Raw genomic sequence first — 24,054 nt, forward strand, 5'->3', positions numbered from 1 at the left:
ACTCAGAAAAAATACTCGAGCAGTCTCAGTCGGCAGTCAATCGAGACTAAACCAAACACAAAATTAGTCTTGAAATTACTTTAAGGTAAGAAACCGTTGTTTTGTCTCGAATTTAACAAAACCAATAACGAAAATGTTTATGTCATTAATTTATTTAAAAAATTGGGAACACGAGAAATCTTTAATAAGCCATATTTGTATTCTCGGAAAAATATCATAAAACAGGAGATGGAGAGGGGGTGTTGGGTTTCTTTAACTGCTGATTTCTGTTACAATTACAGATACTACAGGCTCAAGTTACAAGGATGATGCTGCGTTTGTTGGCTTTTTGTTTCCTCGCAGTGTTATTTGTCAGTGCAGGTAAACCTTGATAAGATCAACCGCCAAATGGCCAAAAAATTAACTAAATACAATGATGTAAGAGACCGCAAACGAAAATGCTGCCGGTGTACGTAGGATCTGTAAAAGATAAACCGTCAAAAATGCCATATTTTTACCGTCAACCGTCCTTATATGAACTAAACGGTTGACTTATTAAAAAAAGGGGTCAAGATATGCTGTTTATAAATGATTGTTTTAATATATCACAAAAATACGTATATGTACAAGTCCTTTATTCTGCCTTTAACTTCTAGTCTCGGAAGCAGGCGATTAATATGTCCAGCGGTAACAAAGGGGAAGTAATTATGCCCAAAAGCCCAAAAGCCTAATTTTGCAATGCACAAAAATTATAGGACTAATTGGATTATTCAAATATAGGCAAAATTGTATCCTTTTATGAGTTATCACAGTCACATTTTCGCTTCAATTTCGTGCTATAAACGTCATTCCGCAAAATTAACCGTCAACCGTCATATGACTTAAACTTTAACAGTCAACCGTCAAAGGGACCCTCCAGCCATTGACGCCCCCTATCTCTACAAGGCTTGTCCTCGTTTGATTTAAAATCAACGTTTCTGCTTACCCGAGGGAACTAGTAATAGAAAAATAGTGCTACAAAATTTAATGCAGTTATAGTTTAGCTATTTATTAGTTTAGTTACAGCTAAGCTATTTATTATTTACTCATTCTTAGACAAACGCCGTCGGGTTTGTCAGGATGAAGCGATGACAATAACCTGCCCTGCTGCAAAGAGGATCGAAATTGTGAGTGCATTGCATGGACGCACAAAGCAAGGAGTGTGTGGACATAAGGGGAACATAAACTGTGGCAATGCTAAAAAGTCAATGAAGGTGGCTAAGCGAGAGTGCCAGGGACAGCCCAACTGCACTCTGCACGCTGGAAACTCGGCCTTTGAAGACCCGTGTGAAGGGACCGTGAAATATCTTGAGGTGGGCTCAAAGCGAGTATATTCTTTTAAGAGATTATAAAGGGTAACAGAGTTAATCCCCCATATAGGCCTTATTCCTACTAAGGTAATCCATCTCAAGATATTTTTGGATCACTAATCCCAGATAACTGAAATTCCAGGACGGTCTAGAAATAGCCAATCCTGTAACACAAATCACGTGAATAGCCCAAGCGCATTTTCGCTCTTCACGAAAACATCTTTACAATGCGCGTGGTAACGTTAGTCGCAAAAGAATTGGATACCTTATCTAACAAAACCTTGAGAGATATTAACCTGAAAATATGGCCTTTATAAGGGATTTACTCTCTTGCCCTGGCATCAGCTCTTTCAGTTGAGTTCCAGTCAAAACAGGTTATTAAATATAAGAAATTTTAAAGAATATTAATAAATAGGCAGGTATAAGTTAATCTAAGCAGTTGATTGTCAAAACTCAGAATCGTAACTGCATTTTCTTGACCTGCCTGCTTGCCAACAGGCTTATCTTATGAGTGAGAGAGGCCCCAAACAAAAGCTCACTCGGTCGCAAAACAAAAAAAAGCTTAAACAAATTTTCTTATCCAAGCTGGGTATAGATATATTACCAATCTACAGGTAAAGTATGAGAACGTACATAACACAGCACTTTTTGATGAAAGCTTGTTGTTGAGGGTTTGCGAAGGCACTAAACAAACAATTGATTCATTCCGAAGCTCGGTGTCCCATTTGACTCATGAAAAACAAAACAAATGTGGTGGGAATTCTAAATTCTTTTCTACCGCCATTGACATCACATCAGCTTTTGTCCGCAGTCTATTTGGGTATTTTATAACTTTGATGATTTTCCGTCCGTCTTGATTTTTTTTTCTTCCAAACCAGTCTAACTGAACATACCTAAAAAATCGGTTGAAAAGTAGTTTGTGAAACGTCATGCCCTGCGAAACCTATGGAGGCCATTCAATTTCCAGACCAAGGGATGAAATTTCCAGAAATGAAGAAACCAAAAACTGTTCAAAGGCAAACTGTAACAGTAAAATGATGCCCCTAACTTGAGCCCAAGATTGAAACAGTTAATTTTTAAAATTATCATCCATCTACTCCTGCTCCTGTTCCTCTTCCCAGTCCTCCCCCTCCTCTCTTCTCTTCCTCCAACTCATCATCATCATCATTATCATTGTCTGTCTCTCCCTTCTTGCTGTTTCCAGTTATCTGCAGGTATTTACCGGTTGGGGTTTAGACTCACGCCCAATCCTCAACCTGCTGGCAGGGTTTCTCTGCAGGGTTCGTCCTCCCCCTCACCCTCGAAAACAGGTTCCGGTTTCCGTTTCCGGTTTAGACAGTAATTTTGCACATCGCGGATCCTGCGAGAGGCAAGATCTAACTTTTGCCGTCTACTGTTTGTACACGAACTTTGATGAGTATTTTTGTTGTAAACAAGTGAAATATCTGCTATTTTTTGATGAATTATTTAATAATCCGAGGAAACGTAAACACAATGAAAGGCAATCTGACGTTTGTTATTGTCTCGAGGGCTCAGCCTACCGTACAGCGTTCTTAGCCAAGAGTCCTTCCTTTTAGTATAACTAATCATATTTCATATTTCATTTTCCAAAAGGTCAGATACAGGTGTGTTCATACATTGTCCCGTGGAGTATTTTGAGACCAGACTGAGCTGAAAGTTAACTAACTTGAACAAGAAATGATTAAATGTAGCTTGTAGTTTCCATTATGAGATCATTAAACTTTCTGTTTTACGCCCATCTCTCGCTGTGAACTTATTATTTTCATTTGTCTATGTTCTCTGTATAAGTTTTTCTTGGCCTTACGCAGTTCCTTTATAGAATTCGTTCAGGAATACATCATCACTAATTGTGATCCCCAATTCAAGTTGATGATTGTCTTAATTCTCCTTACCACAATTGAATATATGAAAGATCATATCTTTGAAAAATATGAACATATGATTGATCTTCGCAGTTATACACACAACTTAATTAAGCAGCTGTGAAATTGAAGCCTGAAAAATATTCAGGCCTGGACGGGATTCGAATCCAGGACCACTGCGATACCGGTGCAGTGCTCTACCAACTGAGCTATCGAGCCAACTAGGAGCTGGTCACATTGTTAGTTCGTAGTATACCCGTAGATGATGAAGAATACAAGTGAATATATGAAAGAATCATATATTTTCTCCCATGAGGAAGCTTCATATAAAAACAAAGAACTCTATCTGTGCTTCGCGTACTTGTTTCCTTACTTGTTCCTTGTGTTTCTTTTTCCTAAGAACGCAAAATATCCTTTTATACTGCTAGATGTTGGCTTCACCGACTTATTTTGCAACGTTTTTATTCACTTATAAGCCTTCCCCCCCCCCCCCGAGATGTTAGCCCCCCGTTTATAGGCGCAACCAAAACCCCTTATAAAGTTGTATGAAATAACAACCCGGAATTTTACGAAAACCAGACCTTAATTGAAGTGTAACTAAAGTAAGCTGGCTGGAAATACAACAAAAGGGTGAGTTATTTTGCTTTAGTTTGGGGAAACTTTGAAATAACAAGTTCTTTTCTGCTCCCCCGTTCCCACACGAGAAGAAACGCGTGGAAACTGGGGGAGAGAGAGAACATAAAAAGCGCGCCGGTGTGGTTGCCATTTTCCTCAGCTCGCCGCAAGTTCTCTGAAGTGCTTTCCTTCTCTCCGGTCTGATTGGGTTTCAGGCTTTCCGACAGCGGCTGGAAGTTTCCGAGTGATATAATTTATATCATTTAACAGTTTTGGAAATGATGAAGTTATTTGTCATGAGGCGATATTGCCACTCGAATAAAATGGATCAGTGCGTCAGTGTGACATGAGCTAACACACTGATAGTCTGATGTTGCAGTAACAAATATGGTTACTACTTTCATGAACAGCAATGTTTAACTACTTTTGGGTTACAATCCAAATTTTCCAGACTTTTTTAGACTCTCAGAGAAAAATAATTGCGGCGAAAACATTTTAGGGGGGAAAAAACCCATGACAGTATATGACGAGCTATATATCTTTTCATGCCATATATAACGTACTTCGTGGTCATTACTTTTTTATGTTTGGTGGCTCCTAAAGGAATATAAAATTCATATCTTCATGCCACCGTGTATTTATATCTTTATTACATGGAAAACCTAACTGTTTGCAAATACAACCGTGAAAAAGCTGGAAATGACCTCATCAATATCTTCACTAGCTATGAAGATATGTAGTTTAGTATAATTTTACGAGGGGTATATTTTCCACCACTACGTTAATAAAGGTTTGGTTGACCCATTGATACAGGCTATATATATATATTTTTTTTAAAAAAGTAGCAATGGGGCTTTCATCTAATATGATTAAATCATATTTTGTTAACATAAGCGTGTATTATAAAAAGCAATAAATATGTATCTCCTTGTTTATATTATTTATTGATTTGGTGGTGCTTCCCTTAGCTGCATAAGCCATAAAATAATAAAGTTAAAAAAGAAAAGAACAAAAAATGACCCGACAAAAAAGTTCAATTGCGCTTTATTACACAGGCACGAGTGTTATCACAGGAAAATACACCCCTCGTAAAATTCATACTAAACTAGATCCGGGCCCCGAGTGCCGTATCTTCCATGTGCCGGGAAGATATGAATTTTATTTCCTCGTAGTTCGAATAGTATGATCGTCCGGCTGAGGGTAGTTCTGAAAAGAACTGTTGTTGGTGACTGACGTCTCGACAACCTGAGTGGAAGTCGTCTTCAGAGTCAAGTGAGCAGTGTTTGTCAGTCGATGATAATGTAAGTCTGGTCCGTTGAACGTGATTGGTCAGTTTAGCCGTGATGGTATTGGCTGAAAGACTCGTGTAAACTTTGTCATCAGTCATTGGTGGGTTTCGATCCGTCTGTTGTTAGTCAAACTGGTCGGTTTTTGGTCCATGTATTGTTAGTCAAATTAAGTCGGTCTTTTAGGTGTCCGTTTGTCGGTTTCGTTTCCGTCATGGATAAGTCGTTTGTAAGGCGCTGGTAGTTGTTGACATCTGTTAAGAGGCGTTTGTTCTAAGTTAGTGTACCAGCTTTCCAGAGTCTGTAGTTAACACCAATAAAATTCATATCTTTGCGCCGCCGAGTAATATTCCCTATTTAATCAAATCGCTTAATAATATAGCTAAATTAGATATGAGTGCTTTTTGGTGGTTAAACAAACTGTATTCAATATGCAGAATAAAATGACAAAATGGGATCTCCTTGCTGTTATTTGTTTAGGTAAGTCATATGTACAGCAGTGCACAAGACAGAACGAGCCTTGAATGTTTCGTGCCTCATTTTTTTATGTTAAATAAGGGAAAAACCTCCTTTCATATTTTCTTTCGATAATCATTCTGAGTAATATTGTATTCAATAGAAAAAAGTGCGTCCGATAAATATTTGCAAGGGAGAACAAATTAACAACATAATTTTTACAACAGTTGTCAGTTTGGAGGAAAATACAAATAAATTGAAATCGTTTGCAAAGCCATCAAAAACCTGTTGATACGTTTCTTTTAAGCCTTTTTTTTTTTTGAAGATAAAGCAAGCGAAGATTAGCCAGCGTCTAAAATAGCCGAGCGTGAACAAATATTGATGACGCCCTTTTCGGCTCTCTTTCACCAGTTTGTGCAAACAGTCAGTTTGTCTATCTAATAAAAAGAAATTACGCGATGGCTTGAAGATATGAATTTTATTTTCTCGTGTTAAGACCAATTTTTTACCACTCGAAAATAAAATTTATATCTTTGCGCCGTGTAATATTCCCCATTTAATGGATAACAAAAATACTCAGTATTAGCCAGTCATTGTATCATGGCTTTAACCGACGGAGTATTTCGCCTAGATTCAACGATTATAAGCTACTTTACAAATACAGTACACCCCAAAATGATTGAGATAAAAAGGAAAAATATAAAGAGACAAAATTAAATGTTGAGGGGGTATCTCATTGCTATATTGTTTTAATCAAATCGTTTAGTAATATAACGAAATTAGATATGAGTGTGTTTTGGTGGTTAAACAAACTGTATTCTGGATATGCAGAATAAAATGACAAAATGGGATCTCCTCGCTCTTATTTGTTTAAGTAAATCATATCTACAGCAGTGCACAAGACAGAACGAGACTTCAGTGTTTCATGCCTCATTTTTTAAGTTAAATAACTGTATTTTTAAATTCAAAAAAAAATGAGGGAAAAACCTCCTTTCATATTTTCTTCATTCGATAATCATTCTGAGTAATATTCTATTCAATAGAAAAAAGTGCGTCCGATAAATATTTGCGAGGGAGAACAAATTAACAACATAATTTTTACAACAGTTGTCAGTTTGGAGAAAAATACAAATAAATTGAAATCGTTTGCAAAGCCATCAAAAACCTGTTGATACGTTTCTTTTAAGCTTTTTTTTGAAGATAAAGCAAGCGAAGATTGGCCAGGGTCTAAAATAGCCGAGCGTGAACAAATATTGATGACGCCTGTTTCGGCTCTTTCAGGATTGTTTGTGCAAACAGTCAGTTTGCCTATGTAATAAAAAGAACTTACGCGATGGCTTGAAGATATGAATTTTATTTTCTCGTGTTAAGGCCAGCGTTTTACCATTTGAAAATAAAATTTATATCTTTGCGCCGTGTAATATTCTCTATTTATTGGATAACAAAAATACTCAGTATTAACCAGTCATTGTATCATGGCTTTAACCGACGGAGTACATCGCCTAGATTCAACGACTGTAAGCTACTTTACAAATACGGTAAGCCCCAAAATTATTGAGATAAAAAAGGAGAAATATAAAGAGACAAAATCAAATGTTGAAGGGGTATCTCACTGCTATATTATTTTAATCAAATCGTTTGATAATATAACGAAATTAGATATTAGTGTGTTTTGGTGGTCAGACAAACTGTATTCAATATGCAAAATAAAATGAAAACAATGGATCTCTTATTTCTCTTATATCTCTCATGCTCTTTTTTTTTTAGTAAAATAACTGTATTTAAAGACTAAACGATGAGGGAAAATCCTGTTGCTCTCATTGTGTTCTTTATACAATCATTCCGAGTCATATTGTATTTAATTATAGAAAAAATATTTCGATAAATATTTGCTGTGTAGAACAAATTAATAACATATTTTTACAACAAACATTCTCCAAAGGGATCTTTAAAAAGACGTGTATCAGTTCCTTCTCATCACAACTGATTTGGTTGTACATCCCATCGTTAGACTATTCGAACACACACCGTGACGAAAAAGGTAAGAGTTATTGTCGCACGAATCTACTTTAACGTTTTATGAGAGTATAAGCCGGAAAAGAAAGAATGCCGTGATATTGAAATTAAAATAACCAATAGTTTGATATTTGCTGTTAAAAGACGACGTTTTCTTCGGCATCATTATCGTGATTTTTTTTTTTCGCATGGGGAGAGTTGAAACCTGTGTTAAAACCACATTTTACAAAACTACTTCGTATCAAAGTCATTGAAAAAGTTATCTGCAAGCAGAGAGAGCCTAGCTTAGCCGGTCTAAAAGCTCAAATTAAATTTCTATTGTAGAAATATGCGAAAAACCAGCATAAGTTGAGGCCGCCCAAGAGGACGAAATCGGAAAAGCCATTCCTTTCGGAGAACAAAGCCTCTTGTAACATTTTAACTAACTTACAGAGAATGAAAGATTTCCACTTTTTAGGGGAGAAAGTTCATTTTATCTCTCCGAGATTTTGCTTTCAGGGAACAAGAGAACACACCTTTATTTTGTGGAAATGGAAAATTGAATTGATTTATATTCATGGGAGTAAAGGCTTCATTTTATAGGAACGGGTCAACAAAGGCTGCCGCGTTCTTTTAAGGAAAGAGAAAAACAAAGCAATCTATTCGAAGAAAACAGGAATTTTTTAAACAGCTTTATCTTTGGTGATCAGAGAACATGTTAACCCTAAGCAAACATCTAAAGATCAAAGAGCTCTTAGAGCCTACTTCTGAATGCAAATTAAGTCTTGTTTCCATTCTTACTGATATGAATCAGTTGAAATTCAAGAACTAAAACGAAATACTCATTGGAGTTGCCTAGTTTCTTTGTGCTGTTACCAGGCGCTGTTGCGTTTCGTCGGCGAAGAGGTTGAAACAAGGAGCGCGGTGGTTGATGGTTATGTAGCTTGGATATCAAGCGTTCTTGTACGAACACTCAGCATTCTAGCCGCGCAAAAACTGGGACAGGAACGAAAAAATCGACAAGCTACCTCCAACTCCATTTTTTTTTTTTTTGCTCTCGCCGGATTAGACTTAACACGTTTGCACTCTGCTATACGGAGACGCTTGTTGTGGGGGTTAGTAGTTAGGTTGGGTTCTGATTTTCAAGTGCAATAGGCCTACAACATCATATGCACCCACTCTGATGGGCACCTTACTCCAGCCAAGGAGCAACACTTGAGGGCGAGCCAGTTATTAAATCATGGCTCACTACCATTATGAAATTCTCAATTTTTAATTGTCAGCAATCCATTGGTTATTCAAAGCACTGCTAAAATCGAAAAGAATGATTCTTTTTGTTATCTTCATTGCCTTTAAAGTATCAATATTTAACCAAAGTTATTTGCCATTAGGCCTTATGGTAACAATCGTAACAAGCAGCCCTAGCAAACTTTCTGTTAAAAAAATGTCCACTTGCTTTTTGAGCCAAAAACAGACTAGGTATATAAAAAAAAAACTGTCACAATCTACACGTTATATATGCCTTAAAAATATAACGCGATTTGTGTCAATTATTCAGGTTTCAAAAGGTCGAGTGTAAACTTGCAAAAGTAAATTTCTATTGAGAAATATCAGAGAAATAATTAAATACAAGTTTTGCCTTTTCCAGTCTTCTGTCGCATCAGCCCTTTCTATTACATCGGGTAGAATGCCTGGACATTATTAATTATTCATGACCGGCGAAGCGGCAAATTTGAATGTTTGCGTGTCGTGAAATGCCCTGATTAAGAGAAGAAAGGGTCCAAATTGGCCCAATAGCGTTGATAAAACTTACTGTTCTGGTTTCCAGGAGTTAAAACTTCAACTTTCACGCGCGGCTTTTTGAAGAAGAAGGTTGAATCTTCAATTTAAGCCGTTAAGTAAGTTGATATATGAGGTATAAGGAGTAGCTTTTTGCTCTTGAAAATGGGCAAAAATTGGCCATTTTTTGTATGGGGACCGTTTTCAGAAGCAATTTTCAGACCATCTAAACCGGCCTTCCTAATTTTCACGCACGGCAAATGAAAGATGGCTTTTTACTGAGACAAAACCCGTTTCAAATTTGAAAATCGGTCCACAGGAACCTGTAGCTTTTTGAGTTTGAAAACTTCTTGTTGGAGTTGCATTTGAAAATGGCGCGTCTTCGATGGAAGAGCTATTGTCTTAAGCACACGTCTGTATAACAATGGCTGTCAAAACTAAACAATACCCATTCAAGAAAACCACTTGACTGTAACTGAAATATTCATTACCGCGAATTTCAAAAGTATGCTGTCGGCGCAGCTGATTCATTCGAAAACCTGTTGCTCAATGAACATGGAAAGCGAAATCGTAAGTGATCGGGAGCTCTTTTCAGAGCTCTTCGAAACCCCGATCCATCCCCTGCTGTTCAACATAGTACCTCCGTTCGTCAATGAAAGCAATGGCATATTTCAATTTCAACTGAATGGCGAAGCTCTTTGGAGATGGAGAGAATGATGAATTTTGTTTTTTAATTTGCAATGCGATACCTTCCGCGGCTTTGCTAACCACATTTTTTCTCTTAGCATACATCTTTTTAAATGCTGAGAGAAAAATTCAAATACAAGTTTTCCCTTTTCCATTCTTGTTGCATAGGCCATATCCTACTATCCAGATGAATTTTGTTTTGTAATTTACATTGCGATACCTCCCGCGGCTTTTCTGACTATATTTTTCTCTTAACATACATCTTTTTACAATCTGAGAGAAATAATCTAATACAAATGTTACTTTTTCCGTTTTCTTTTGCATCAGCCTTTCTTACTATCCAGTTGTATTTTGTTTAATTTTGTAATGTACAGTGCTATGCTTCTTTTACTGCACTTTTTTTCTCTGTAAGCGTACTTGCTTCAAGAAACAAGAACAACAACAACACATACATTATTGATGGCTTCTATCTGACAGCTTCAGTTCATAACAAAGCTGTTACAAAGAGTAATGTGTATTCGCAACAACAATTATCAACAAAGTTTAAAATCTTACAAATCTGTTATTAAGGCCGATGGTGTGGAAGGTTTAAACAGATATAGTGAATGAACAGTGTTACCCTGATTTATTACGATTAACGATAGCTCGAAAGGTTATCAAGTTTATGTTTTACAATGACTGTCTAATTTCTCGCGCGCTGATTGGCTCTTTTTTATCATCAATAAGAGTACAGACGGATAAAATTTTAATTTATGCAAGCTTTCAAGTTTAACTTTCAGCTGTCAAATTGTCAACTTTTTAACCAATGATTTTATTGACTTTTTTAAGTAGCCAATCAAAAAGCGAGAAAAGCTATTGACAATGTTCGCGTCATTTTGAATAAAATTCACTTATCTTTGTTTACGGCAAGTTTACGGCGTCTTTTCCCCTCATTTATTCCTTTCTTGTTATTGTAAAAAACAAATTGACCTCAGCATTTTATGCGTCTGTCCTCTTGTTGATGATAAATTGCGTGATAACATTGTCAAAGTTCACTGCGGAACCATTCGCCTGCGGCTCGTGGTTCCACAGCCACTTTGACAATGTTATGACGCAATTTATCATCAGTAAGAGGACAGACGCATAAAAAAATTGACGTCAACTTGTTAATTATATAATAACCCAAATTATTCTCGCATTTTGATTGGTTCTCGCCTATGATCTATTAGAGGACAGACGCACGATTGACGTCATCATTTCAAAGTTCTTCCCTCTGTGTTTAAAATGGCGGAAAGTTTTGAGAATTTAGATACTATTCACGTGACTGGGGAAAGATAAGGTACAAAAAAGTCTTGTCGAGGTATGCCGTTTCGTTCCTAGAAAATGACTCAGAAAAAATACTCGAGCAGTCTCAGTCGGCAGTCAGGGATCGAGACTAAACCAAACACAAAATTGGTCTTTACTTTAAGGTAAGAAACCATTGTTTTGTCTCGAATTTAACAAAACCAATAACGAAAATGTTTATGTCATTAATTTATTTAAAAAATTGGGAACATAAGAAATCTTTAATAAGCCATATTTGTATTCTCGGAAAAATATCATGAAACAGGAGAGGGAGAGGGGGTCTTGGGTTTCTTTAACTGCTGATTTCTGTTACAATTACAGATACTAAAGGTTCATTATCAGGATGATGTTGCGTTTGTTGGCTTTTTGTTTCCTCGCAGTGTTATTTGTCAGTGCAGGTAAACCTTGATAAGACCAACCGGCAAATGGCCAAAAAATTAACTAAATACAATGATGTAAGAGACCGCAAACGAAAATGCTGCCGGTGTACGTAGAATCTGTAAAAGATAAGCCGTCAAAAATGCCATAATTTTGCCGCCAACGGTCCTTATATGAACTAAACGGTTGACTTATTAATAAAAAAGGGTCAAGATATGCTGTTTATAAATGATTGTTTTAATATATCACAATAATACATATATGTATAATTTCTTTAACTTCTAGTCTCAGAAGCAGGCGATTAATATGTCCAGCGGTAACAAAGGTGAAGTAATGATGCTCAAAAGCCCAAAAGCCTAATTTTGTAATGCACAAAAATTATAGGACTAATTGGATTATTCAGATATAGGCAAAATTGTATCTTCTTATGAAATATCACTGTCACATTTAAGCTTCAATTGCGTGTTATAAACGTCATTCCGCAAAATTAACCGTCAACCGTCAAATGACTTTAAAAAACTTTAACCGTCAACCGTCAAAGGGACCCTCCAGCCATTGACACCCCCTATCTCTATAAGGCTTGTCCTAGTTTGATTTAAAATCAACGTTTCTGCTTACCCGAGGGAACTAGTAATAGAAAAATAGTGCTACAAAATTTAATGCAGTTATAGTTTAGCTATTTATTAATTTAGTTACAGTTAAGCTATTTATTATTTACTCATTCTTAGACAAACGCCGTCGGGTTTGTCAGGATGAAGCGATGAAAATAACCTGCCCTGCTGCAAAGAGGATCGAAATTGTGAGTGCATTGCATGGACGCACAAAGCAAGGAGTATGTGGACATAAGGGGAACACAAACTGTGGCAATGCTAAAAAGTCAATGAAGGTAGCTAAGCGAGAGTGCCAAGGACAGTCCAACTGCACTCTGCACGCTGAAAACTCGGCCTTTGAAGACCCGTGTGAAGGGACCGTAAAATATCTTGAAGTGGGTTCAAAGCGAGTATATTCCTTTAAGTGATTATAAAGGGTAACAGAGTTAATCCTCCATGTAGGCCTTATTATCACTAAGGTAATCCATCTCAAGATATTTTTGGATCACTACTCCCAGATAACTGAAATTTCAGGACGGTCTAGAAATAGTCAATCCTGTAACACAAATTTTAATCACGTGAATAGCCCAAGCGCATTTTCGCCCTTCACGAAAACATCTTTACAATGCGCGTGGTAACGTTAGTCGCAAAAGAATTGGATACCCTATCTAACAATAACTTGAGAGATATTAACCTAAAAATATGGCCTTTTACAAGGGATTTACTCTCTTGCCCTGGCTTCAGCTCTTTCAGTTGAGTTCCTGCCTAAACAGGTCATTAAATATAAGAGATTTTAAAGAAATGGTAACTGCATTTACATGACTTGCTTGCTTATGAATAAGAGAGGCCCCAAACAAAAGCTCTCTCAGTCGCAAAACAAAAAAAAGCTTAAACAAATTTTCTTAACCAAGCTGGGTATAGATATATTACCAATCTACTGGTAAAGTATGAGAGCGTCCATAACACAGCACTTTTTGATGAAGGCTTGTTGTTGAGGGTTTGCGAGGGCACCGAACAAACAATTCATTGCGAAGCTCTGTGTCCCATTTGTCACATGAAAATCAGAACAAATGTGGTGAGAATTCTAAATTCTTTTCTACCGCCATTTACATCACATCAGCTTTTGTCCGCAGTCTGTTTGGGTATTTTATATTGCTTTGATGATTTTCCGGCCGTCTTAATCTTTTTTCTTTCAAACCAGTCTAACTGGACATGCCTAAAACATTAGTTAAAAAGTGGTTAATGAAACATCGTGCCCTTCGAAACCTGTAGGTCATTCGATTTCCAGTACCAAGAGATGTAATTTCCAGAAATGAAGGAACCAAAAACTGTTCAAAGACAAACTGTAGCAGTAAAATGATGCACCTAACTTGTGCCCAAAATTGAAACAGTTAATTTCCAAAATCATCATCCCTCTACTCCTGCTCCTGCTCTTCTTCCCAGTCCTCCTCCTCCCCCCCTCTCTTCCTCCAACTCAACATCATCATCATTATCATTTTCTGTCTCTCCCTTACTACTGTTTTCAGTACTCTGCAGGTATTTACCGGTTGGGGTTTAATTTAGACTTATGCCCAATCCTCAAGCTGCTGGAGGGGCAGGGTTTATCTGTAGGGTTCCTTCCTCCGTCAGACACAGGTTCCGGTTTGTTAAAGGCGCCGGATACTTGCGCCTTTCGCCACTGTCGCTGAGCTGCTAAAGCTTTACCAGGGACTACGATATCGAGGACGTGCGACATGCGACTTCACTGGCAGAGCCTATGTTTGATAGAAAGGCATTTCTCAGTATTTTTGAGGGAAACACTAGTGACATTGTCAACCTCACTGAGACCTGTTACCAGTGCTTAGCCCCCAAGACTATCCACACTACTACATTCTGTATCCTCACTTGTACATCTGCTTCATGTAAATTAAACCAGGTGACAACAAAGATCCGTTCTTTCTTGGAAGTCCCAAAACGCATTTGGAAAAGTGTAGCCTACAGTTTTCATGTTAACCAGTCATAATGGACTATCCTGTAGAAATAATGTTTTACTTTATTTTTCCGTCCTCGTTCCTGTGTGTTGTCTCCTTTTCTCATTTATTACATTATTGGTGTTTTCCCATACCGTAAATCTTCGAATAAGCGCCTCTCCTCCCCCTCGAATACGCGCCCTCTTTGAATAAGCACCCCTCCTATCGGTCAAAATTTAAAACAAGCTTCTCCCTCGAATAAGCGCCCCCCTCCCCTCCCCCATTTTGTGGACCAGTAATGAGACAACAAAGGATGTACAGTTTTCGTCGTGTAGTATTAGATTTGTGCATTGTGTCAGTTTGTGAACACGTTAAGTTTGGAAAAAAATTACAAGTATTAACCGTGCCGCGATTTAAAGTTTAGGATCACCTTTTAATGTCGATAAACAGCTTATGTTGTTGTTTACGCGCAGATGATGTATTTAAAAAATGATCATGTCTGGCCACGATTTGGAAGAAATAAAATAAGCGCCCCCCGTCTTCTCCTTAATTTGAAATAAGCGCCCTGGGTGCTAATTCGAGGATTTACGGTATTATTGAGGTTGTCTTTGATCATGTCGCCCTCATCCTAGCAGAGTCGCTTCAAGACAGTAATTTTGCATATCGCGAATCCCGCGAGGGGCAAGATCTAACTTTTGCCGTCTTCTGTTAGTACATGAACTTGGATGACTATTTCTGTTTTAAACAAGTGAAATATCTATATTCCTGGTGAATTATTTGATAATCCGAGGAAAAGGAAAGGCAATCTGACGTTTACTATTTTACGTCTCGAGGGCTCAGCCTACCGTACAGCGTCCTTAACCAAGAGTCCTTCCTTTTAGTATAACTAATCATGTTTCATATTTCATTTTCCAACAGGTCAGATACAGGTGTGTTCATCCATTGTCCCGTGCAATTTGGGACCAGACTGAGCTGAAAAATAACTAACTTGAACAAGAAATGATCACTGAAATGTAGCTTGTAGTTTCCATTATGAGATCATTAAACTTCGTGTTGTACGCTCATCTTTCTCTGTGAACTTATTATTTTCATTTGTTTAAGTTCTGTGTAAAAGTTTTTACTGTCCTTACGCAGTTCCTTTACAGAATTTGTTCACCACTAATTGTTCCCCAATTCAAGTTGATGATTGTCTTAATTCTCCTCCCTGTCTGCTGAACAAATGTACCCATTTTGGAAAAGGAAAGTACATGTCGATCACTAAATACCATTATTCAAGTTACCAATTGACTTGTTTGTTACTGAACTTAGAAATGCATACCGTAAAACTTCCGTTTTAGGTCCCCCCCGGTTATATGTATGTAAAGAAAAAAATATTCTGGTTATTACCCCTGTACCTCATCGGCCGGCATTTGCTCTCATGAGGAAGCTTCATTACAAAGAACTCTGTCTGTGCTTCGTATACTTGTTTCCTTACTTGTTCCTTGTGTTTCTTGTTCCTGGGCACAAATCATCCTGTTACATGCTGCTAGATGTTGGTTTCACCGGCTTATTTCAAAACGTTTCTTATTCACTTATAAGCCTCCCCCACACCGCAGATGTTACCCTTCCCACCGCGTTTATAGGTCGAACCAAAACCCCTTATAAAGTTGTATGAATCCAGGACTTAAAAATGGAATTTTAAGGAAAATCAGACCTTAATTGCAGTCAGGATTGCAGTGTAGCTAAATTAAGCTGACTGGAAATACAACAAAAGGGTAAGTTATTTTGCTTTAGTTTGCGTTGCGGTCAAGGGAAACTTTTAAATGACAGGTTCTTTTCTGCTCTCCCGATCCCACACGAGAAGAAACGCGCAGAAACTGGGGAGAGAGAACATAAAAAGCGCGCCGGTGTGGTTGCTTTTTCCTCAGGTCGCCGCAAGTTCTCTGAAGTTCTTTCCTTCTCTCCCATCAGGTGGGGTTTCAGGCTTTCCGACAGCGGCTGGAAGTTTCCATTTTGAAAATGGTGAAGTTATTCGTCATGAGGCGATATTGCCACTCGAATAAAATGGATCAGTGGGTCAGTGTGACATGAGCTAACACACTGATAGTCTGATGTTGCAGTAAACAAATATGGTTACTACTTTCATGAACAACAATGTTTACCTCCATTTGGGTTACAATTCAAAATTTCCAGACTTTTTTAGACACTCAGAGAAAAATGATTGCGGCGAAAACATTTTAGGGAAAAAAAAACAATGACAGTATAAGACGAGCTATGAAGTCGATTTCGACCTTAAAGATGATGCCAAAACTAAAGAGAAAAACGGGGACTGTGCTAAATTAATATATTTTGTCATGCTGTATGTAATGTACTTCTTTGGTCATTACTTTTTTGTGTTTGGTGGCTCCTAAAGGAGCCGTTTTGTTTATTGAAGAATCGCGGCAATTTACTTTTTAGGCGACTTCTTGGCGGCAGGCTTCTTGGCGGGCTTCTTCGCTGCCGCTTTCTTAGCGGGTTTCTTGGCCGCTTTCTTGGCGGGTTTTTTAGCTGCGGGCTTTTTTGCTGCTGGTTTCTTAGCTGCGGGTTTCTTTGCTGCTGGCTTTTTCGCCGCTGGTTTCTTCGCAGCCTTCTTTGCCGCTGGTTTCTTCGCTACCTTCTTGGCAGCGGCCTTCTTCGGTTTGGCGGCTGGTTTCTTCTTTGCAGCGGGCTTCTTCTTCGGTTTCTTCTCCTTCTTTTCCTCCTTGGGCACCTTGAAGGAGCCTGAAGCACCAACTCCCTTGGTGTGTAGAAGCTTTCCGCTGGCGGCGCCTCTCTTCAAAGCCATCTTCAGGTGAGGACCAACCTCGCCAACCTTGTAGTTGGCTTTGATGTATTTCTCGATGGCTTGGCGGGAAGAACCACTTCGCTCCTTCAGTGCTACAATGGCAGCCTTGATCATATCCAAATAAGGTGGATGATCGGCAGGCTTTTTAGGCGCTGCTGGCTTCTTTTTGGCTGGGGATTTTGCTGTTTCGGACATGTTGCAATGTTGTTGTCACTTCGGATCTGAAGACTCGAAATATACTCATTCGAGTGTGCAAGTAATGTTTATGCGCCGAATGCGGACCACTGAGGAAACAGGACTAGGGAAGATGGCGCCGTGAAATTTTGTGCTAGTTTGCTTGACGTTTTGTCCGATAAAATCGACTACTAAAAAGATTAGTTTCATCTAATCCTTTCAATAGTTAGTTTGGGTCTCTCTTGTATTGCATCTATAAAACAGATTGTCGCAAGTTTTTCCCAAGAGTGACATTTTATGGCTTAAAGCAGACAAAGTAGTGAGATTCTACTGAATGCTTCGTGTTTACACCTAAATAACTTTTGTTATGATCATAATTCTGCATGAAATTACAAGTCCCAGGGAAGAGTTACTACTAAACTTTAATTTTATCTGACAAAATTACTCCTTCTGTTGATTTCCAACGGTTGAGCGTCTTTTAAGTTTCAACAACAAGCACAAACTCCTTCGGTCCGCCATTTGTAAATCACTACCGTATTTGAATCTCGACTGATAAGACTTTTCAGACATTAAAACACATGACATTTTAGTATCGGAGTATCACTGACTTTTTGAGCATGATAAGTAGCCTAGAATAGCGTTTTAGGTTTGATTTTGTTAGACATAAATAGTGGATAAACCAGTGCATTCGCCTATCAAGGCCGATAATCAAATACGGACTGACCACCTAGTCCATACTTAATTAACCTGAATTACACAGATTTATCTTCTAAACATTTCTTGTGTTGTATTCATTGTAATTTTTATTCAGTATAGTGTACTGGGAAAGATAATTTAATAGACCAGCAAAGATCTAGCACTTTCGATGTCCATTGTGACATTCATTCAGCGTATAGCGCGTGTCACAAACAATTACAATTCGTGAATTTGCATTTAGTTTGCGCCAAAATCAGTGCATCTACTAAATTAAGATTTGATTCTATACTAGAATCGACTTAACGGGTCCTTTATTAGCAGTGTAACATTATATGTAAAATTTTTCCAAAACGTACAAAATAGGACTGACGACCGCGAATATATTTCCTATTTTAGTATGGTTTTCTATTTATTTTAAAATGTAGTGGCGTGTTGAGTAATGAATACAAGAAACCGTTGGTTTGCTTTAGATGTTTTCGGCTCCTGTGCAAGTTGTCGGTCAATGATAAGCTACCATAGAAAGTAGATATACGGAATGCATATAGTGGAATTCCAACTGAGAAGGAAAGATAATTTAAATAGTCGTAATGTATAAACTACACGGAGAACAGTGGGGCGAAACACTCAAAAAAACGCTTAGAACGCGCGCCAATATGCAAATTGTCACAAAATGATGGAGGAAATTTTGCACATTGAAATAAGAGCTTTTGTAGCGAAACGTTTTCAATAAAGCCTCTGTGCACCTCTTTCATTTCTGCGCGATGTTTGAAAAGTGAATGGCAAAAGCATTTTTGGGGTGATCTGTGTCTTATCGTTCGTGTCAATAGTTTTCCAACTGCAAAAGGTATTAGAAGGATATGCAGCTGAAGTATCAAGTTGGTCATTGCTTTTATTCATGTGGTGGCTCCTAAAGGAGCCGTTTGTTTTGTGAAGGTGTTATCCACTTTATGCTCGCTCTCCACGGATTCGGCGGGCCAGCTGAATGTCCTTCGGCATGATGGTGACGCGCTTGGCGTGGATGGCGCACAAGTTGGTGTCTTCAAACAGACCAACAAGATAAGCCTCGCTAGCTTCCTGAAGAGCCATGACAGCGGAGCTCTGGAAACGCAGATCGGTCTTGAAATCCTGAGCGATTTCTCGCACAAGACGCTGGAAGGGCAGCTTGCGGATCAGCAGCTCAGTGGATTTCTGGTAACGACGGATCTCACGAAGAGCGACTGTACCAGGCCTGTAACGGTGAGGTTTCTTTACTCCACCGGTGGCAGGAGCGCTCTTACGAGCTGCCTTGGTGGCGAGCTGTTTTCGTGGAGCTTTTCCACCTGTTGATTTACGAGCAGTTTGCTTTGTACGAGCCATATTTGATAACAACGAAGTTAACAGAATATGGCGCAATGGCCAAGCAATGAATTTATACATGGCGGGCTGCTTTCTGATTGGCTAAACAGGAAGAGATGTGATTGGCTCAATATGAAAACTGTAAAACATATTCACGGGTTTGTGGTTCAATTTCGATCCGAAGTTTCTCAGGAGATCTGTTTTGTGAGCATTGAGAGATTTCGGTTCGATAATAAATGATAACAAAGGATAAAAATGTTTTAATTTTTCCTGTAAGAGTTTGTTGTGACTTTTTTATTTATCTTCCTAATTTGAAAGGTAAAAGATGATGTGTTGTGAATGAAGAGGAATGTTGTATGCTAATATGAACAGTATTAACTGACCCATGGCGCTATTGTCCGTTGTTAACCAATAGCAATAAATACAGTATGGTGCTTTCTGAGAGGTCATTCTTCTCTCTATAAAAGCGTAAAACGAGCGTCAAGTTCATTATAACTCAGCTAAACCGGTACATTAGATATCAGCATGTCTGGTCGCGGTAAAGGAGGCAAAGGTCTAGGAAAAGGAGGCGCCAAGCGTCACCGAAAGATCCTTCGTGACAACATCCAAGGCATCACCAAGCCAGCCATCCGTCGTCTTGCTCGCCGTGGCGGTGTCAAGCGAATCTCTGGCCTGATCTACGAGGAAACTCGAGGTGTTCTCAAAGTTTTCCTTGAGAACGTGATCCGCGATGCTGTGACATACACCGAGCACGCCAAGAGAAAGACTGTGACAGCCATGGATGTGGTGTACGCTCTGAAACGACAAGGCCGTACTCTGTACGGATTTGGCGGTTAGACTGCACAGTCTGCCAACACAAACAAACGGCTCCTTTAGGAGCCACCAAATCTCTCAAAAGTCATGACCAATAAAATTTTCCTAGTTGTAGTAAGAACAGCTCTCATTACTCACCCTTCTCATCATAAACCGTCATATGAAATAAGACAAGGGTTTTTCTTGTTCAGAGAAGACGCTGATTTGAGCAATAGCTCTAGGATCGAGACAGAACGGCATGCTCTCCAGTAAGCCGATAACACATGCAATCAAACGTTTGCCGACCGCAAATTCTTGTCCCCAAAGAAGTGGAGAACGATATAAAATTATTGCAAACTGTAAACCTTCGCGCGCATTTCAAAAGAAATCGTTGATACTCTTTAGGGACTACTTTAACCTAATGCGCCAGTCCTTTGTTCTTAGCGGGAATTTTAAAAAACGAGCAAGTTCTTCCAGCTGGAATACGCTCATTTAATCCCTTATTCCAATAATAAAAAGTGCTGAAACTCACGAGTAGATCCGTTATAACTGACAGCGAGATTTCAAATTAGGCGCGCCTTTCACTTTTGCGCGTGTGCCGCGCGCACTAATGCACGAAATTAGCAAATTAAATTCTGAAGCAAGAACCGAACTATTTGCATTTTATGAGATAGTATTGACACAAAGGACTGGACTTCCGTAAGGAAACAATGGAGCAACGAGCGTTAAAACTACGATAAAGTCAGTACATTTACGGAAGGGTGTGTTACTCTCTAAACAGAAGGAGTATTGAACTCAAAATTGGAGTACAGGTATAGATGTAAGTCGACGCGATGAAAAGTGTACGCGAATCTCTAAAGAAAATAACGGCAACTAAAATGGAACAGAAATTTTTGTTGATCGTGACTTTTGTAATATTTAGTGGCTCCTAAAGGAGCCGTTTTTTTTGTTTGAGTGAAAGCTTATTTAAGCTTTGGCTTTCTTCTCGGTCTTCTTGGGCAGAAGTACAGCCTGGATGTTGGGAAGAACGCCTCCCTGCGCGATGGTGACACCGGCGAGCAGTTTGTTCAACTCCTCGTCATTACGGACAGCCAGCTGAAGGTGACGGGGGATGATTCTTGTCTTCTTGTTGTCACGAGCCGCGTTGCCCGCCAACTCGAGGATCTCGGCACTCAAATACTCGAGCACGGCAGCCAAGTACACTGGAGCACCGGCGCCAACACGCTCAGCATAGTTGCCTTTGCGAAGAAGACGGTGGATACGACCAACTGGGAACTGAAGCCCTGCTCGGGATGAGCGGCTCTTGGACTTGGTGCCCTTTGCTTTTCCTTTGCCGCGACCAGACATGATTGAAAATACAGTGGTACTCACGAAGATAAGATTGTTGGAGATTGATGGCGAATTCGAGGCGCGCCGACTTTTATTTGCCGTTATTCGAGTGCAAAGGATCGAAAGGCACCAATCAAAACTTTACATTTGACCATATAAAACAAAGACTCCGTGTGCTATAAACAAACCACATACAAATTTTGACCTCAAAAGGTCGAGAAGGCTAAAATGACCAATCAGGAATCGAGCATTTCGATCCTTATGGTAATTGATCCTTTCTAAATTTTGTTATAAATACAAAATGCATCATCTGCAGTGCTCATTCAAATCGATTCTGATCTACAGATATGGCACCCAAAGTTGCAGGAAAGAAAGGCGAGAAGAAAGCCGGTAAGGCAAAGGCTGCTGCTGATGGAAAGAAGAAGAGAAGGGGAAAGAGAAAGGAAAGCTATGCTATCTACATCTACAAGGTGTTGAAGCAAGTTCACCCTGACACTGGTATCTCCAGCAAAGCCATGGGCATCATGAACTCTTTCGTCAACGACATCTTCGAGCGCATCGCCACCGAAGCTTCCCGCCTTGCCCACTACAACAAGAAATCAACCATCAGCTCCCGCGAGATCCAGACTGCCATCAGGCTCCTTCTGCCCGGTGAACTGGCCAAACACGCCGTGAGTGAAGGAACCAAGGCTGTGACCAAGTACACAAGCAGCAAGTAAACTCACTTTGTGGGTTTCCCGCCAAAACAAACGGCTCCTTTAGGAGCCACCAAATGATACAAAAGTCAATGACCAATATTCCTTATCTGCACCACTGCTCCTTTTTTTTCTTCCTAATATATACTTTTACAGCTAGGCTGAAGCTCAAAACAAAATATGGCTTCCAGTCTCGATCGATGATTGTCGAAATTCTGTATTGCAAATATATTTAGAGGGTCACCTTGAATTGCCTTTTAATGCGGCTGAGAAGAAAAAGGCTATTGCCGCTGTTGTTTTCAGGGTCCTAAACTCCTAATTCTCGATCTATTACACATTAGAACCCTGTTCACAGACGTATTTTTCGATTTTTTTTTCCTCCTAGCGGCTTGCGCGGAGAGCGGTCGCGAAGCCCCACCAGAGTGCGTTTTGGCTCGTTACTACTTTGTTTGCGATCTCGACGAATTCAAGGCGAAATAGAAGATAGATCGATTGGAAAACACGGAATTCCGGAGCTCAAACAGATTACCTGCTATTAGGCTATCATCACTGACAACTCGCAAAACATGCGATACACATTAACAAACCTGTAATAAATAAAACGTTAGTGAGATCAAGAGAAACTCAAAATATGAAACGGAAGAATGACCCTTGCAGGGCAAAAAGAAACAAACATGGAAACGGAAGCTACTGAAGTAAAGCATATAAACGAGGTGGGAAAAAGGAGTAAGGCTGGGCCGGACAGGCAGAAAGCGGAAATTCAGGCAAAAATTCCAATCTAATGTTTTGATACACCGACCCATTTTGAGCGAAAACGGAAATTCGAAAAAAGAAATGGAAACAGAAAATGCGTGATATATATAGAAAGACCTTTACTCTACCCAAATTTCCTGCGTACAAATGTTACCGTTAGTCAACAGAGTTGAGGTCATCAAAGCAGTTCATACGACTGTTCTCCTAATAAACACTAGACAGTGATCAGGCGTTCTTTTTTTTTCTTTTTCACCGAGAAAAATAGAACAGCTGATCGCTGGTTACATGAAGACTGAAGTGTCAAGTTTCTAAACTGTTCGCTGAAACCTAGGGAAAAGGAAAGGAAAAGGCAAGGCAAGGGAATAAGTCTTTACTGAAATTTATCGGCTTACTCTTCAAGACACCGTCTCGTCGATTTTCTTTTGTTTTCGTTGTCTGGAGCAGGTCCGCAGGCCCGGGTTCCATTCAATACTGATTTTTAAAAATTTCTCAAGATTGATACATGCTGCTCTCTAACAAAGTAAGAGAAGACGCAGCCATTATAAACATCAAGAGACCACGCCTCTAATTGCGCATTCCTTCCTCAATTTGTTCGCATTCAGTTTCCTGTGCTTTTATGGTGCAGTTTCGGAAGCGGTCGCTGATTAGGAGTGTCCGGTCGGCAACGCACGATACGCGCGGGTCTTTCATCTTGTTAAAATAACCGCTTGTATTACAGTTCTCGGAGGGTACTCCCTATACCGGCCTATACGGGGAGGCTTCGCCCGGAAGGGGTACCTTTTTCAGGCTTCAGGGATATAAAAGGGTAGGGATTCCACAAGTTGAGGTATATGAAAACGCAGGGAAGTCTGTCATCTAGTTATTTTGAAGGGCCTTTAATTAAAATATTTCAAACAAACGCACCTCATATCCTCTTGGTGTGGCTGTATCATTTCATTTATTAGACACTACATGAAAATGACAAGAGCTCCTTTTTTGGTGATTTATTCATAATACGGACCAGTTATGAAAGGGGAACCTTCTTCTAAAAAAAAGTATGGTTCAACCCCTATTAAACTGCCGCCCTCGGGGAAATGGATAGTGGCCGCTTAAAAGGGGCTGACCGCTTAATAAAGGTGAAAACAATAGCAAAAACTTCATTGGGACTTTGATTACTGGCCGCCTAATAGGGGTGGCCGTTTAATAGATGGCCGCTTAATAGGGGTCCG

At 39.2% G+C, this 24,054-nt stretch overlaps 6 protein-coding genes and 1 pseudogene across 6 annotated transcripts; 4 read left to right on the plus strand and 3 right to left on the minus strand.

Annotated features, from left to right (window-relative positions):
- The first annotated feature begins 294 nt into the window (after nucleotides 1–294).
- On the plus strand, nucleotides 295–3,087 carry LOC149113687 (L-rhamnose-binding lectin ELEL-1-like). Its single transcript, XM_089286257.1, has 3 exons — nucleotides 295–360; nucleotides 1,075–1,331; nucleotides 2,943–3,087. The coding sequence occupies exons 1-3, from the start codon at nucleotides 306–308 to the stop codon at nucleotides 2,985–2,987; spliced, it is 357 nt and encodes a 118-aa protein (XP_089142383.1). The 5' UTR covers nucleotides 295–305; the 3' UTR covers nucleotides 2,988–3,087.
- An 8,608-nt stretch (nucleotides 3,088–11,695) lies between these two features.
- Nucleotides 11,696–15,256, plus strand: LOC149113688 (L-rhamnose-binding lectin CSL3-like). Its single transcript, XM_089287376.1, has 4 exons — nucleotides 11,696–11,750; nucleotides 12,459–12,730; nucleotides 13,267–13,395; nucleotides 15,188–15,256. Exons 1-4 carry the CDS (start codon nucleotides 11,696–11,698, stop codon nucleotides 15,254–15,256), a joined length of 525 nt encoding a protein of 174 aa, XP_089143502.1.
- A 1,132-nt stretch (nucleotides 15,257–16,388) lies between these two features.
- LOC110063076 (histone H1-like) lies at nucleotides 16,389–17,347 on the minus strand. The gene has a single exon (XM_020770021.2). It carries the CDS (start codon nucleotides 17,265–17,267, stop codon nucleotides 16,695–16,697), a length of 573 nt encoding a protein of 190 aa, XP_020625680.2. The 5' UTR covers nucleotides 17,268–17,347; the 3' UTR covers nucleotides 16,389–16,694.
- A 1,464-nt stretch (nucleotides 17,348–18,811) lies between these two features.
- On the minus strand, nucleotides 18,812–19,329 carry LOC149113689 (histone H3). The gene has a single exon (XM_089286261.1). The coding sequence runs from the start codon at nucleotides 19,296–19,298 to the stop codon at nucleotides 18,888–18,890; it is 411 nt and encodes a 136-aa protein (XP_089142387.1). The 5' UTR covers nucleotides 19,299–19,329; the 3' UTR covers nucleotides 18,812–18,887.
- Nucleotides 19,330–19,636: 307 nt separating this feature from the next.
- On the plus strand, nucleotides 19,637–20,228 carry LOC149113690 (histone H4). Its single transcript, XM_089286260.1, has one exon. The coding sequence runs from the start codon at nucleotides 19,803–19,805 to the stop codon at nucleotides 20,112–20,114; it is 312 nt and encodes a 103-aa protein (XP_089142386.1). The 5' UTR covers nucleotides 19,637–19,802; the 3' UTR covers nucleotides 20,115–20,228.
- Nucleotides 20,229–20,990: 762 nt separating this feature from the next.
- Nucleotides 20,991–21,481, minus strand: LOC110063077 (histone H2A). Its single transcript, XM_020770022.2, has one exon. The coding sequence runs from the start codon at nucleotides 21,414–21,416 to the stop codon at nucleotides 21,036–21,038; it is 381 nt and encodes a 126-aa protein (XP_020625681.1). The 5' UTR covers nucleotides 21,417–21,481; the 3' UTR covers nucleotides 20,991–21,035.
- Nucleotides 21,482–21,691: 210 nt separating this feature from the next.
- On the plus strand, nucleotides 21,692–22,908 carry LOC149113691 (histone H2B.1 pseudogene; annotated as a pseudogene).
- The last annotated feature ends 1,146 nt before the right edge of the window (nucleotides 22,909–24,054 follow it).

Source organism: Orbicella faveolata, unplaced genomic scaffold (assembly GCF_042242905.1).
Source record: "Orbicella faveolata isolate gen_17 unplaced genomic scaffold, um_ofav_v1 contig_14, whole genome shotgun sequence".
Lineage (NCBI taxonomy): Eukaryota > Metazoa > Cnidaria > Anthozoa > Scleractinia > Merulinidae > Orbicella > Orbicella faveolata.

Bases quoted from the DNA above. Each gene is read 5' to 3' on its own strand.
- LOC149113687 (XM_089286257.1), top strand. From the start codon at position 306: ATGATGCTGCGTTTGTTGGCTTTTTGTTTCCTCGCAGTGTTATTTGTC. The intron at 361-1,074 runs GTAAACCTTGAT...ACTCATTCTTAG, and splicing joins AGTGTTATTTGTCAGTGCAG to ACAAACGCCGTCGGGTTTGT. The intron at 1,332-2,942 runs GTGGGCTCAAAG...ATTTTCCAAAAG, and splicing joins GGACCGTGAAATATCTTGAG to GTCAGATACAGGTGTGTTCA.
- LOC149113688 (XM_089287376.1), top strand. From the start codon at position 11,696: ATGATGTTGCGTTTGTTGGCTTTTTGTTTCCTCGCAGTGTTATTTGTC. The intron at 11,751-12,458 runs GTAAACCTTGAT...ACTCATTCTTAG, and splicing joins AGTGTTATTTGTCAGTGCAG to ACAAACGCCGTCGGGTTTGT. The intron at 12,731-13,266 runs GTATATTCCTTT...CTACTGGTAAAG, and splicing joins TTGAAGTGGGTTCAAAGCGA to TATGAGAGCGTCCATAACAC.
- LOC110063076 (XM_020770021.2), bottom strand. From the start codon at position 17,267: ATGTCCGAAACAGCAAAATCCCCAGCCAAAAAGAAGCCAGCAGCGCCT.
- LOC149113689 (XM_089286261.1), bottom strand. From the start codon at position 19,298: ATGGCTCGTACAAAGCAAACTGCTCGTAAATCAACAGGTGGAAAAGCT.
- LOC149113690 (XM_089286260.1), top strand. From the start codon at position 19,803: ATGTCTGGTCGCGGTAAAGGAGGCAAAGGTCTAGGAAAAGGAGGCGCC.
- LOC110063077 (XM_020770022.2), bottom strand. From the start codon at position 21,416: ATGTCTGGTCGCGGCAAAGGAAAAGCAAAGGGCACCAAGTCCAAGAGC.